The 16459-nt window shown below is 34.7% G+C and overlaps 1 protein-coding gene across 1 annotated transcript; it reads right to left on the bottom strand.

Annotated features, from left to right (window-relative positions):
• Nucleotides 1-2538: 2538 nt before the first annotated feature.
• LOC120422583 (homeobox protein rough) lies at nt 2539-15613 on the bottom strand. The gene is made up of 3 exons (XM_039586071.2): nt 14805-15613; nt 2819-3053; nt 2539-2747 (listed from the first exon to the last, which is right to left on the bottom strand). The coding sequence occupies exons 1-3, from the start codon at nt 15325-15327 to the stop codon at nt 2636-2638; spliced, it is 870 nt and encodes a 289-aa protein (XP_039442005.1). The 5' UTR covers nt 15328-15613; the 3' UTR covers nt 2539-2635.
• Between the last annotated feature and the right edge of the window lie 846 nt (nt 15614-16459).

Raw genomic sequence — 16459 nt, 5'->3', positions numbered from 1 at the left:
ACAATTTTAAAATTGAAGTCACTCATTTCTGCTTTAGTAACTTTCTTTAAATTTAAGGTTCTTTTGACTATTTCAATATATTTGAGTATTGAAAAGCTGTTTAAGACATTCAAAATCTTAATGAATATTGGGGTCTTTGACACAGATTTTCATAATATTTTTCTATGAATCAAATGATCGCTATTATTTTTTGTTCATTAAACAAGAGGTAAAGTCAATGAAAAACTAATATAAAAATAAATCCTAATAGATTCTATTTAATTTTGTCACATAAATTGAATATTTGAAAACAGATTCCAAATTGAATGTGGCAATGTTTTTTTTTGTAAATATTATTAATTGTTTAACTAAATTCATTAAGTAATTTAAAATATGTTTTTTTTCCAAATGTTACCCTTGAACATTTTTTTGTGAGTATGGGTAAATTACCTACCATAAATAAAGCTTTATTTTCAGTTTTCGGAAAACTTAATTATCACATAAAATCCAAAATTGAAAAAAAATTACGTTTTTAAAACATAAAGAAAATTTTGAAATTGCAAAAAAAATCAAGGAAATTTTGAGTTTTTTGCAATAAAATTGTTTAAAAAAATAGTCTCATCAAACATTTTGCTTAAAAAAAGTGGGAAAACATACAATCATATCAAACTGAATTTTAATTGAAAAAACAAACAGTTAAATACTGACCACTAGATAAATTAGCATTGATTAGAAAATTCAATATCAAAAATTACAAAATTAAAAAGGAAAAAAAACATTTTGTTATGAATTCCTTGACATTTTTCTAAATCCTTTAAATGAATAATAACAGCAATTGGGTCCTTAAATGAAGCTTAGATTGCTGATATTATTGTTTACAGCGATAAAGCTTATTTTTCTGAGTACAATGACCCTTTGTACGACCACAAAGAGCTTAAAATGGATTTTTAAATCAATTTTGAAAAATTAACCTCGCGGTCCTTCTTGACAGAAAAGCTCCTACTTGGGGTTTGTTCAAATATTACGTCCAGAGATTTTCGGGATTTCAAACCCCCCCCCCCTCCCCCCTGTCACGCACTTTTCCTATACCTTAAACATGGGCTGTCACAAACCACAGACCCCCCCCCCTCCCCCTATTCATGGACGTAATTTTTGAACGAACCCTTGACAGCTTGTTCCAAGGGGACCATAGTTGATCCATCGAAAAAATGTTGTCTTTTCAATATTTTTTTTTTTTTTGCATGAAAATTAAAAAAAAGTGATCAGAAGAGGTTTTTAATCGTGTTGAAAATTAAAAAAAAAAGTGATCAGAAAAGGTTTTTAATCGCGTTTTTTACCGTTGTATAAAAAATTGGCATAGGGCTTTAGTACCCAATTATGTTTGAATCATTCTTTGATTTAAAATGATGATGAAGTTTAAAAAACCAGGATCAAGATTTTAAATTCAGTTATCTTTAACTTGTTGTAATTTCCAGTTGAAACGAAGTATCAAAAACTATACGTTTGCCAATTTAAAAAATAACATGGAAGTTTTAAGTATTGTTGAACTTTCGATTATTTTTTCAAAGACTAATTGTTTGTGTTTCTACTCTGAATCATAATAATGAAATTCAATTTTTGAAGTTTTTTTATTTGTTGTTTAATTTCTGTAATTACAAAAAATGCCTATATTTGGATTTTTTTAAATTCATTGAGAATTTTTTTTTCGGTGGTTAATATTGACTTTTTTATAGAAAGTTTTTTGTTTGAAATCATTATTTAGATAACAAATGCCTATTATTTGAGCATTCTGGAAAAGTCTGGAAAAAAGTCGGGAAAAAGTCGGGAATTTGAAAATGGAATTTGAGTGGTCACCCTGCCCTTGCTTTATAGTTGGTCCAAATTCATTCTAAAGCTGAAATCCAAGGATGGCCCATTCTGCCCCCTCTGCCCCTATGGGATAAACTGTGCAAAGGGGCGGGGCATACGTCTCCATTCTAGGCCAATAAAATCCGGCTTGGCCAGTCCAGGGAAATCATTCTTTCGTTTGACGTCGGGAAGCAAACATCAACCTGGACCTGGCGTCTGGAAGCCCGGAAGCAGATGGCCTGGAGCAAGATGCAGCCCAAGCCGAGACTGGCCATCCAGAATAAAAAAAAGAAAATCATGGTTTTTGATACTGGCCATGAAAATGGACACTTCTGTTGAAGTGGTTAAAATGCTATAAAATAGAATAAATTTTAAGAGCTTTGTACAAAGTTCTTTGTCATATTAATCAAATTAGATCCCGTTTAATAAAATACTGCGTGTCCATTCAACGCTAAATGTTTAAGGTCGTAGATGGTAAAATTCACTTTTTGATTAATGACTGGCAATGATGGTTCCGGATACAGAGGCCAGAAATAGTAAATTCTAAAGAAAAATTACTAATTCTAATGAAACGTTTTTTTAAATTTAAAATATTGTTGAAATTTAAAGCCTAAGTATGCAATTATATCAAAGGTACTTGAGTATGAAGTCCGTAGTCGGCAGATGACAAGAACTAGCTTGCATGAAATTCTCAATTTTAAAAGAAACTCCTTATGTTCATATTTAGCGTAACTTACATAAAGCTTGACTGATGATTGCAAACGAAAGTATAACATATTTACAGAGAATTTATTTTAAACTCGCTTCACTACTTGGCGATTCCGTGGTCATCTTTGCTAAACTGGTCGTAAAAGCTGTGGTGAACCTGCGTGTACTGCGGGTTGAACGGAGTAAACAATCCGTTGACGGCGGCAAATGTCCTGAAAATTAGAGAAAAACATAATTTAGCAAATATCATCAACTGCTATCCCATTTCAAACCGCCCCCTCACCGGTACTGCTGGTCGATCTGGGCCTTTTCGATGCGTTTGTCCTTGGCGCGCCGGTTCTGGAACCAGATCTTGATCTGCGTCTCGGACAGCTTGAGCACCTCGGCCAGCTCGAAGCGGCGCCCTCTGGATATGTACTCGTTGCGGTGAAATTCCACTTCGAGGCGCAGGGTTTGCTCGCTGCTGAAAGTGGTCCGCTGGCGGCGCGGACGGCCTTCCTTTTTCCTCCGGCGTGCCACTGCAAGTAAAACGGTGAAGATTTGGGTTGAAATCTTTAAATCAACTTGTAGAAAGAAAGCCTCATTCAAAAGTGAAGAAGCATCCTTGCCCGAAACATATCTGCCTAGCGACCATCAGGTTCAGTTGAATGAGGGGAAGAAGGATGATGATTATTGTGGCGATAATGGTTATTATGATGGGCGAGTAGAGCATTCAGGAGCAGTTTTCTATTCAATTTCCTGTTGGGCATTTTTATTTTTATTATGAGCGACGATGGCGCAAAGTCGGCTCCGTGGAATAAGCTTATTAGAGCTGGACACGCGCCACGTGGACGGGTTCCCGCGCTCGATGGCCACGTTCTGATAACGCAATTTATCGCTCAAGTTGTGAATATTGTTGTTTGTAAGTTATTTTCAAAACCAAACAGATGGCTATCAACACGATCAATTTCTTTTGTTGATACACGCTTTTGTAAAATTTCATGAAAGTGAATCGATTGTACAATTTTAACTTTTTTTTTGTAATGATTTTTTGCCTTTTTTGTGCCAACTCAAAATATCTCGTTATTATTAACATTCTACTTTAAGACAATTGCGTTTAAAAACTTGTTTATTTTCATTATAATTCAGATTTTTTTGTGAAATTTTTACTAATTTTAATTTATTCATGGTTTAGTATTTAAAAACTTTTAAATGTCTGGATTTTCAAGTCTTTCAAGATATTTATAAAATAATTGTTCAGGAATCTGTGACATTTTAAAATGTGTCACTTATAATCATCACTGTATTACAGTCCAGACTCGATTATCCATACTTTTTATTTTTTTCTTGAATTTCATTTATTTAAAATGCCAAAATCCTTTTCATTCATTTCATTGATTTAAAATGTTAAATTCCGTTTCGTATGCTGGTTTCGTTTATGTTTTCATTTCTCTGCTAGCATTCAAAATGTTGCAAATCTTAAAAGTTTACCAAGGGGCCATCCATAAACCACGTGGACCCCCTGCAGTGTCCACGTGGTTTATGGATGGCCTCCTATGAAATGAACAAATAATCAAGATTCTTCTACCAAATGTATGCATTCAATAACAGTATTTTGATACTCAGGTCCGATTAAAAACAATGTTGATGCAGAAATTTCCTGCCAAATTCCTTCTGGACATTGGAGAGAGCCCCAGGTATTTGAATATCGAAATCTGGTGGCCAAGTCTTAGATAATTATTTTGTTTTAACACTCTACAACTCAACCCCGCCTTTAGTCGGGCTTCGATTTAAAAAATCGCCAAAAATCAAAGAATTTTTGAATTTTTGAAGAAGAACTTTTAAAGTTTTAGAAAATGTATGGATCGGAAATTTTACTTGTTTTATGTGACTTTGCCAATGTTTTAAAAAAATTCATTTTTTGAGGGGTCAACTGTGGTTGTGTTTTTTTACTAACATTTCCTTTATTTTAAGTTAAAAGAAGTATGCAGTTATTTTTCTAGTGTCCCAGACTATGCCTCTACGCATTTTTTTACAACTTAAATGATAATGGTGCCATTTTATAGCAGAAAATGTGAAAAACAAGCAAAAAATTTAAAAAGTGACTGTAAAAACATGAAAAAATTAGATAGGCAAAATGTAATGATAGGAGGTGGTAGAATAGGCCAAAAACTACCGAAAACAAACATAAACTAAACAAGATAAATGCAAATTAAAATACTAAAAATGAAACAAGAAAAACATATAACAAGAGAAGTAAAGTTTTCGTAGAACAAAAGTTGCTCAAAATGACCTCCTGAACACGGGAAAAATAAAAATTTTCGAAAAACAATTTGGGCAGTAGAGTGTTAAATTTTTGCTTGTTTCAGTTTTTTAAGGAAGTTTGCAAACTGAAGACGAAAGGTATTTTCCACATTTCAGCATTTTGGAACATAATGAAACTGCGCCATCCCGTTTTTGGCAACACGAATATTGTAAACATTTCTGCACTGCAAATGTTAATAATGACAAGAGGATGCTAGGCGTTAATCAACCTAAGGCATTTTCCAGGATTCCCTCGAAAGACTGGTTGCGATAATGTTAGATTAGATGTGTGAAGTTTTAGATTGCAATTCGATCAAAATCATGTTTCGAAAAGTTGTTGCCAAAAATGGAATGACACTGTCTGTTTCGTTCTAGGATCCCCGAGGACTTTAAAAGCTGCCCAAAGTTCTCTTAAGCTTACTTTCTTATTTTCATTTATGATGGATATTAAAAAAATAGATTAAAATCTCCTGTTAAAAAGTCATCAAATAGTAAAAGGAACTCAATTTTAAAACCTAATTCTTAATTCATATTCAAAATTATTAAAGGGAAATACCTAATGTCGTTTAGTTACAACTTAAAAAGGTTTTTAGTCTAAAATCAAGTAATGAAAAGCTTTATGAGAAGTAAGAAAGTCTGGTCTTCAAAAACAACATATTTTTTCTGTAGCATTTTGGTAAGTTTTTGCATTCGTACCTAAAAATTATTCCTTTTGTTCGGCTTTCTTTTTCATTTCTAAAACAATAAAAACAACTGTTTACATCGAGGTTTACATTCTGTTAAATGTCATAAAACACACCTACATACTATGGGTACATATCTAGAGTTTTTGTTTTGAATAGGTCATATAAACATATCAAAGAAAATAGTTTATAGGACCGTTTAAAAAAAACTCTAGATAGGTTCTGCTTTCTCTAAAAAGACAAAAATAAGCAAATTGAAATGTATTCTAAATATTTTACAACGGATTGTTTAAGTTCAAAGAAAATTTCTATTTTAGCATTTTTTCCATCTGATATTTTGAACAATCAAAAAATTAAGAGTGAGAAGGGAGATAAAAGCTACAAATAAAATTGGTGTTGGTGATTTGTATCTTTAATAATACTAAATTTTTATTCATCCCCTGAAGTGTTTTCTACTAGAGATGCCTTTACTATCAGTTTGAGAGCTTTTTCCTCTTGGTTTGATGCTGCGCGTCTTTGGGTGTACATATCATTTTTAGATTTTAGTTGAATCAATTTCCTCTAACACTTTGCATCAGTTCCCACGAATCTGTTTTCCATCGATGGCGTGGGTGGGCAGGGGAGTCCCAAACTCAGATCCTAAAATATTCCCAAAAACGATGCTGATGATTATGATTGTTATCAATGCACGGCAAATTCGAATCTCGTCAGCGCAGTGTCCAGCAGTACTTTCTCTCTTCATTCATCACCCACCGAAATCCAACCAATCCAATTCAAATCCGGGAAAGGATTTTTCCTCATCTTCTCTCGGCCAACAAAGTCTATTGTTGTGGCGATTGAAAGTTTTTCACGCCTGGTTGGACCTTCCGTTTTTATTAGCTCCTCCACTCCAGCTTGGGATGTTCCGGGATTTGTGCCGAGGCATGGAACACCAACCCCGATTGGGATTCCTAAAGTTAGGGTTACCAGAATATTGCTTTTTTTAAAGTATTTTGAAAAACTTAATCTTAAGGATGTTTTTATGCAAAACTTTAAATTAAGATTAGAATCTCATAAAATCTTATTATTTTGAATGTTAATTATTAAAAACTTTCCACCCTAATTTTGCACAATTTTCCACAATATCCTAGAACGAGACAGCAGCAAAACTGGGAGTGCGCCTCCTCTGTCGATACATTTATAGGAGGAGCTTAACACAGACAAACATACCCACACAACATATGGTTTTGTCTGTCTCGCCAGATGCTGGGAGACGACTTTCCGGTGCTCGGAAAAGCGGAAAATATGCTCCGTGCGCCGAGATTTCCCAGAAATTTCCTTCCTCTAAATTGTGAAGAGGGCGCAGGATGAGGGGGGAGAGGACGGTTGACAAACATAATAATTGTATAACAATAATAATCTGTGACGCTTCACAAGTGTTCGTCCATTGTGACTTGTGTGTGTCTGTGTTTGATAGTATCAGGGAAAATAACAATAATGGGATTATGCTCAGTGGTGAATAAAATTCTGCGCATTGTTCTTGTCTGCCAGTGTGAGTTTCCGTGGCGTTTTCACACTTGGGAAACGCGCGATCGCGGGAAAATCTGATGAGAGTGTTATGAGGATGTTAGGCTGTTGTCTGTGGCGGCGAGCTGTTTTTTCTCTTCTTTGGCGCGAATGCGTGAAAATCGATATGGTTTGGTGGGTTTGCAAGTGGTTGTATTGGTAGATTGACAATTGAGGAAATTTGTTTTGGAACATTTTGTTTGGGGTGGAAAATTTAGCAACGAATAATTGATATTTTTTATCAATTGAGTGGAAAAGATGATAAAGGAAAGCATTATTGTTGACGAATCATATGCATACAAAAGAACTTATTTTTCTAAAAACCATTAAGTTTTATTTCCTGGCATTAACATTCTTTATTTCTCCTGGATTTCATTTTGCACAATATTCGTAAATTTGTAAAGCACATTCTATTCTATCAACTCAAATAAAATTTGAATAGGCCTATTACACCGACAGTTTTCGTGCATTTCAGAAAAAATGACAAGCTGATAAATTTTCAAATAAACAAATCTAGAGTTTTTTTTTGAATAAGTCCTATAAACATATGAAAGACAATAGTTTATTGGTCCTTTTTTAAAAAAATAAATAAAAAATACTCTGGAAATAGTCCTAACGAAAACAATACACAGAATTGAGTTTGGTGGTTGTATATTAGGGTGACAAAAAAAAAAATCGACACTAGGGATAACCTCTGACTCGATTCCTTAGGCAAAAATAAGTATCTGTGCCAATTTTGAGCCAAATCGGTTAAGGTTTAAGGGTCGCTTTTTATAATTAAAGTTTATATGGGGAAAATCGCTAAAATGTATGCAGAAAAACATCGTTTCAGTATTTTTCTGCTAGGTGGCGCAGGTCTCGCCCAAAATTGTCCAAGTGTGAGATTTTTGTAGGAAATTCAATTTCCTACAATCTTGTCGAAGGGTTTCAGGTATATAAGCCAATTTATTTTCATCGCATTGCTCATCAGGATCAACTCGGATCTTCTTGCACCCTTCGACAAAGTTGGTATTTTTGGGAAAGTGTTATGCTTTTTGCTATTTAAAAATACTTCATGAAGGAAAGGCACCTTTAAAAAAAATATTTTCGAAAAGCTCCAAAAATGTCCTAAAATTTTGCTTTTTTTTACATTAGACTGGTTGTTGTAGAGATTCAGCCTCTTAAAGTTAAAATCTGGTAAAAAAATGTTTTTTGTGTCTTACGTATTTGTTTTTTTGACTCACAATATTTCGAAAATTAAGTTTGATTTTCAATGTTTACAAAATTAAACTTTTGTGGAATTTTCAGCTTTTTTCTGCAAAATAATATCGAATTTTTAGAATCCCTTTTTATGGACATTTTCATATGTTGGGCAATTTTTTTTATTTAGAATTTATTTTTATAGAAAAGTGCAGAATATTTCAAAAAAGTTATTTTTTTATTCTCTTTTTAAGTAGCGATTTTTTTCGGCTTATTGGCAGAGCCTCGTTGGATAAATGTACGACTCGTGCTGAAAAATCTACTTTTTGCACCTTACAGAAGTGTTTTTTTTCATAAAGTAATTACAAAAAAATAAACAAAACAAAAAATCAAAAAATACCTTGAAAAAAATAACTTAAAAACATGTCCCATTATTGAAACATGTGTGAAGTCATTTAGAACAGAAAAAAAGCAAAATTGATTTTTACCCTAAAATGATTGTTTTCGGCAATATTTTCGCTTTAACGGTGCACATCAACCAGAGCTTTTGCACCGAGATTTTTGTTACAGACATTTTAGTATCTTCAAAACTACGGGTAATATCGAAATATGTTTATATTCATCCCCTAAAGTACTGTCCACAAAGTAATTTACTACAAACTTTGACTATTTTTATAATCACGTTGTTGCAGGATTGGGTCCGTAAGTTTGACAATTTTGGAATAAGAAGACAACAACTTCCTTCGTTGCTGTGCACCCTTAAGCTCTTTTTTTTTTTTTTCGTAAAATGAATATTTGGTAACAGAACCATCATAAATGCTACAGCGCAAGACATGCCTTTTTTGGTCTCCTATAACAAACATGAAAATTTTAAATCTGAAGGCCATTTGGATTATGTAGGGGAAGGTGGGGCAAGACGACCATATGGGGCAAGAGGAACAATCGCTCGTAAGGCCGTAATTTTTACAATTTTGATTATTTCCAGTATGAGGAATTGTTGCTAGCAATGTAATTAGCTGATTGTACTACCACATAACCGCCAAAACGACGTAAACGCCACGGGGCATAAGATTGAATGAAGTTTTTTTCAAAACCTTTGTTTCCTTATAATATTTGGAAAGTACAAAATAAGGCTTAGGGTTCGTTTTAAGGCTCATTTTATCAAAATGCTATTTTTCCTAGATCAGTAGTGTCCCTACCAATGACTTGCACGTATTATAAAATATGATTTATGTTTTGGTTATTTTTGTAGAGAGCTTTTAAAAAATCTTGTTTTGGTGGGGTAAGTGTACCATATGGATTTTTAGTATGGAAAAAAATACGAATTGCTGCAGCAACATATTTTATTGTGAAAAAAATACATAAAAGTTCTTAAAAACTGATAAACAATTGTTTAAAAAATTGTCCATACACGATATAATAATATCATGAAAATTTACTATTTATCATCTAAGTAATATTTTTTTTCGTAAAAACGGTCAAATTTTTAGTAAAATATTATTTTTTAATCTAAAAATGAAAGAAACGTTTCAAATACATCCTAATCTGATGTATCAAAGTGATAATAGTTCAATTGTTAGTAAATTAGCATGTTTTTTCATGCATTGTTCTTCTTGCCCCAACGGGTTGTTCGTCTTGCCCCACTAGTTTAGTAGACCGTACGAAAAATCAAAAATTTTAAAATCATTTTTTTACATAAAAAAACAGAATTTTTTAAAAACTTGTTCTATCAAAGTCTCAGTCAAGACCTGGAATAAGATGATTCTAAAAAATCCGACAGATTTTTTAACGTTTTTAATGGGTTATAACGAGCATTTCCTTAGCTTGTTACACTTGCCCCACTTTCCCCTACGATCTCTTAATGTAAAGTCTAAATTTTAAATATTTTACAGTCCAGACTCGATTATCCGAAGTTTGAATTATCCAAAGTTCGATTATCCGAAGGTTTGTATGGGACTTCGAATAGTCGAATGAAAAAAATAAAACCGGCCTTCAGATAATCGAGTTTGCACTGTTTTAGAAATCCAAAAAATCATAATTAGGCTTTGTACAACAGATTAGATACATTAAACAATATTTAACACTACATTCATCAATCATCATAATTATAAAAATTGCACAACTGAAAATGCAAATAACATCATAACTGTGAAAGTGATGTTAACAAAACATTCCAAACCTCAACTCTGTGGCGAATCAGTTTAACGTTCATTAAGCCACCCTTCTTAAAAGTGCTCCCCCTAAATCAGAGTCAATATCGATGAAATTTGATCAGTAACAATGTTTATCCTTTACAAAAGTTCAAAAGGGGTTGTATACACAGGCTGCATCCGTGATTTACCGAAAAACGGAAAGACCACAAAACTGCAGTGTCCGGCATTTTTTTTTTGTTTGCTTGCCGCTACTCGGTAATTTGTAAGGCTTCACCGCATATTTCAGGTATTTACGCTTGCACGGTGTGCATGCGGTGGTACAAAGTAGCGTCGCTCAAGTATTAATTACCTCTTTTACGATGGGAAGGAACGGTTGACACGTCTTGGGGTCATTTTGCAAAGCTCTAATAAGCTGCCGCCAAATTCTCTCCCTCCCGGTTCGAGTAATGCATGCACTAATAAGCCATAAAAATTACCGAACCTGTGACATTATTGACATGCTTCCTGTCGTCTTGTACGGGGTGAAATTGTAGAACTAGGATCATTTTTGATCTGTTTTGCTGTCTCGTTTTTTTGGACAGAGATTATTAACTGTGATTTGTTGTTTTATTTTCCTTTGAAGTGCTTCTATATGTTTTGCCATCCTCGATTCAGAATTAAATTCCGAGCAAATGTCTGAGCGTGTGGGTGATAATTAGTTCGGCACTTGCTAAACCGATTTGGATTTTGGTCTCATAGTCCCTATTGGAAATTATGAAATTTAGTTAAGTTGTTCAAAAGTTATGCTTAAACCATGTTTCCATGTAAAATTATCATTTGAACTTCAAATATGACAAAAAATCGGTTTATCGACACATTAGCTCAATTCTGAGGGCAGATTCAGATTCAGCGGGAAAAATTACATGGAAAAACATATATTTTGACAATTTTCGAATTTCGCTAGGGTCCCTTAAAAATTAGACTTTTTCAAATGAAGATAACTCGATTTTAAAGAAAAACCAATCTTCTCTTTCAAATGTAACCTGGTGCTGAAAATTTGGCTTGCACCTTTTCGAGATATTTAAGTTTTAAATTCGCATCTTTTTAACCTTAAAACGGCTGTAACTAATGACTTGTCAAAAACTAGAAATGTTTGTTTTTTAGAGCTCTAAAAGTGCTCCGAATATCACTTTTCTCTAAAACTTAACCCTGAATTGCCACGTTCAAAAAACTGGTTTTTGAAGGTTTGCTCAGACGCTTTCTATAAATTTGGTCGTAGAAGGCGTAGATCACGAGATAAAATTTTGGTCTCTTGGATTGGCAAGCCCAACAACTTTCTCTAAAACGAAAAAAATCCCGAAAATATTACTGAAAAGTTAGATTTTTTAAATCACCCTAATCGTGAACCACCCTAATTTTCAACCAAACCAAATGTTGCCCCTATCCATTTGCAACAACTCTTCTGAAGACACCAAAACTCCAAAACATATAATTTTTCGGAAAATCAATTTTCCACTTAATTTTGCGATCTGGACTACTGTGCAGTGCTGAAAAGTTCATTATACACTCAAACCCCGATGGTTTGACACAAACTATTGTCAAATGAATGGGGTCACTTTTTAGTTTGACACCCCTTTTACACGGAGTTCACACACACTATCAAACGTTTGTTTTGATAGTTTGAAAGAAAATTTTCAAACGTGTTTTTTTTTGGAATAATAGCAAAACATGTTGACATGTAGACTCCCAAAATCTCAAGAAAAAGCGGGAATTTCAACAAAATTTCCCCTTTGTTCGAAGCCTGCACATTTAGAAGTTAGTTTTTTAAATTAACTGACATTGATATAATTCCAACTCATTTTTCAAATATGATTCAACCGATAATGCTTGTTTCAAAACTTATGTTTTTAAACCATTTATTGGGGATACTGGTAGATATCATAACAATCTAATGCAGACTGTTTTCGAACTTATCGAATTCATTTTCATTGAGAATATCATGCACTTTGAGAACATTTTTTGAAAAAAAAAAAACAAAATCACCCTAAAATGTTTTTAAACCTATCGAGGTTTTTAAGCGAAGATGGCGTTCGAATGGTGAACGCCCGAAATGTCAAAATCACGCAGTGGTACCAACATTACGGAAAAAGTGTGCCATGGCATGACAGCCACATTTTTTTCTAATGTTGGTGCTACTGCGCGATTTTGACATTTCGGGCGTTCACCATTCGAAAGCCATCTTCGCTTAAAAACCTGGATATTTGCCGAACCGTTAAAACCGTGTAATTGATTGGAACTGTGGGAAAAAAGTTGAAAAAATAAAACAAAAATCAAATTTTTTCAAGCCAGGTTTGACGCAGCTGCTACAGTCAAACTTTTATAACATATTAATGAATTCATAAAAAAAGTTGTTTCCTAAAGATTTATGTCTTTTCTGTTCCATGGTCTCAAAATTAGAAATTTGTAAATAGCCTTATATGTTTGAATTACTTAAAATATTTCAAAATGTACAAGGTGTTTCAATTAAAATTTAGCAACCTAATTTAGAGCAAAGCTTTTAACATTCCAACTTCCAAGGCTCCAAAAAAGTTGGAACGGTAACTTCAACCCGCTGCACAGTGGGCGAAATGGAACCAAAAATCGGACCTGATTGAACGCGGCTGGTTCCCTGGTATGAAAAATAGTGTTTCTTATGTGAAAAAATCCGGGAAATCGATTGGTGATGGTTTCATCCACCGCACGTAACGGCAAAGGGTTCATTTTGCCCCAATTCCCCATTTTTTTAACTTTTTTTTCTTGAAAATCGGTCTGTATTTAGAGCGGAGGCTTTTTGCGGCCAACAAAAATGCACTTAACTTATGTGAAAATGTCCCAGGAATTCAGTAAAAATAATCACTTGCACCACAAAAATCATCTAGGGTCCATTTGACCCCAATTCCGCTATAAAAGCATTTTTGGCCGTTTTCAAATGTTAGGTCAGATTTTAAAAATCCGAAAATATTTTTATCGTAAAGATCAGACAATTTAACACAAGAATAACGATTTGCACTTGATTGTTTGACACATTTGTGTTGATATAGAAATTAAACTAAATAAAAAAATTGAAAAATCAGTTTTGGGCCAATTTTCCCAAACGCAGAATAAACTGCCTTTTACATTATTTTTATTTTTATCAACATAAATGTGTTAAACTATCAAGTGCAAATCGTCATTCTTATGTAAAATTGTCTGATCTTTACGATAAAAATATTTTCAGATTTGTTAAATCTGACCTAACATTTGAAAATGACCAAAAATGCTTTTATAGCGGAATTGGGGTTAAATGGACCCTAGATGATTTTTGCTCTGCGAGTGGTTATTTTTACTGGATTCCTGGGGCATTTTCACATAAGATAAGTGCATTTTGGATGGCCGCATAAAGCCTCCACTCTAAATACAGACCGATTTTCAAGAAAAAATGTAAAAAAATGGGGAATTGGGACAAAATGGACCCTTTGCCGTTTCGTGCGGTGGATGAAACCATCACCAATCGATTCCCCGGATTTTTTTACATAAGAAACACTATTTTTCATACCAGGGAACCAGCCGCGTTCAATTAGGTCAGATTTTGGGTTCCAGTTCGCCCACTGTGCGCTGGTTCTCGGGCATAACTCAACCAATCAAGACGATTCTTTTTTCCAGTGATTTGTAAGGATGTCTAGATGTTCCAGAACTTTGCAGAACTCAATTTGATCAAATCTGTTAAAAAAAGTCGCCAAAACTTCCGCGGAGGCAGTTGTTTAAAACAAGTTGGAACGATGTTTTCGGTTGCAGAAATTACAGATTTGATCAAATTGAGTTCTGCAAAGTTCTAGACATCCTTACAAATCACTGGAAACAAGAATCGTCCCGATTGGTTGAGTTATGCCCGAGAACCAGCGAGTTGAAGTTACCGTTCCAACTTTTTTTGGGAGGCTTAGGCGTCCGTGTAAGTTGGGCATGAGTTGGGCATTCCAGTGTTAATAAAATTCAAATTCTACTTTCAATTGTTAAAACAGCCTTAATATTTGCATCCTGTCTTTTAATAAAATCTGATGTTTTTTAGACCTGATAATGGCAAATCAACCACCTTGAAGTCGGCTTTACAAAAAGAAGTATTCCATGAAAACTTTTGATGTTTAATGCTTTTCACATTGAAAAACAATAATCAAGGTTTTTAGATAAATCAGTGTAATAAACTTTCAATCAAACCGAAGTGACGTGTCATTTATATTCGAATTTCCACAGTTGAATTAAAGTTAAGTCACAAAAAATAAAAAAAAATATTAAACATAAACAACATTCATGAAGCTACAATCTAACTTCAAAGCACCGTTGAGACAAAATTAGATTCCAGATGAAAACACGTTCTTTTCCCTTGCAACTGTTTTCAAAATTTTGCTCAGCAAACCCCTCAATAAAAACTTACAAAAAGCGGACAACCCCGCCGGCAGGTGCGTTCCGTCGGCCGAAAGTCCAAAAAACGGTCGAAACGTTCCGGCGGTGGCGTACGCACCGCCTACTGCGGCCACCAGCGACGACGGCGGCTGTCCAAAATGCAACTGCTGCTGATTAATCTGCCCGACTGATTGAGCCATTAATCCATAAGGCTGCGAAAGCTGGTTCTGCTGCTGCGGATCGTAGTAGACACTTGCACTAACGTCTTGCCGCGTGACCTCGTCCGTTTCTTCAATATCCAGCAACGTTGGCGACGATCGGTTTGAACTACCGGAACTAACCGACGGTGACCGGATTGGAACGGGTTCCGGCTCTTTTGAACCGCTGTCTTTGTCGAGATGTCCGTACAATCGCTCGAAAAACTTCCGCGGCGAAGACGGTTTGCTTGGGAGTGTGGTTACAGTCGTCGCGTCACTTCCGGTTGTGAGGCCACTTTCCACTTCTTCTAAACTGTACACCGCAGCTTTGCCGGAATTATTGTCCGTGAGCATCATTGTTGTAAAATTATTATTGTCTTCCTTCCCGCACAGAGCACGTCCTGCCTGCTCGAGGATTAAATCTTAACTGATCGTCGCTACGTCCAACGGAACCATTTTCGTTACAGAGCCCGCCACCTGTTTCACCTTTTTCGAGTCTCACGCCCGAAAGGATATACCGTTTAGTCTCATGAACTTCCATTCTGCGCGGCGCGCGCGACACGTGGTGAGGATGGTTGGCGCGTGAAACTATCTTCTCTCTCAATTTCTCTCTCTCTCGAAAAATCTCTCAATATGTAGAATTTTGCTTAAACAATACAAGTTTTTTTTAACAAGTTCCCAAAACACAAATCAACAATGCGATGCCTACCCACAGGTGAACTTTTTTCTTTTTAAACCTCAACGTTTAAATAATAGATTAAAAAAAATATCTGTGTTATTTGTTCGCAGAGAGTTTAGTGTGAGTTTAGTAACGCCCCTTTTCACGCTCAAACAAAGCCGGTGATGAGAGCGAGATGACACGAACATTGGTTGCATACTTGCGGGCGCTATAAAAGTTGCTTCTTGCTGTCATTGAATAGAAACCGTTTTGTTGAGGGGTTGGACACGAGGAAATAACCCTTAAACTATTACGGATCTGTGAGTTTTCTGAGCACAACACTTTGGGCACAAACACACATTTTTGAGAACTTTTTTTCCAGTTTTTGTGCGTTAATAATTTCATAGAAATTTATCAATAAACAATTGGCAAACAATACGTTTAGGCAAAGTTGTTGTTTATTTTATTAACGTGACTTTAACCTAGAGAGGTCATTCGTCACTTGTTTAGGCAATGAGTTTGTGTTAAATATCTTACATCTGTGCTATTACACAACTTAAAAACACACTTCCTCATCTGGAATCAACACTTTGACTTTCAATCAAAAAGTGACATTCAACTGTAACCAAGTACTAAAAACTACTATTAAAAATAATTAATTTTTATCAAACAAAACAATGCAAGTGGGCCAATGTGATTTTGTGACCATAGATTGTTTTTATCCTGCTCACATCAGTAGAAAAGAATCATGAAAAGAAACTCAACTCGCAATACCTAACTCTCCTACCCCTCGGAATTTGACAGTCCGTGCTGTGTCTTCTTCGTCGCATC

Source organism: Culex pipiens, chromosome 1 (assembly GCF_016801865.2).
Source record: "Culex pipiens pallens isolate TS chromosome 1, TS_CPP_V2, whole genome shotgun sequence".
NCBI lineage: Eukaryota > Metazoa > Arthropoda > Insecta > Diptera > Culicidae > Culex > Culex pipiens.
The sequence above is the reverse complement of the archived record's forward strand: the minus strand, read 5'-3'. Positions and strand labels throughout refer to the sequence as shown.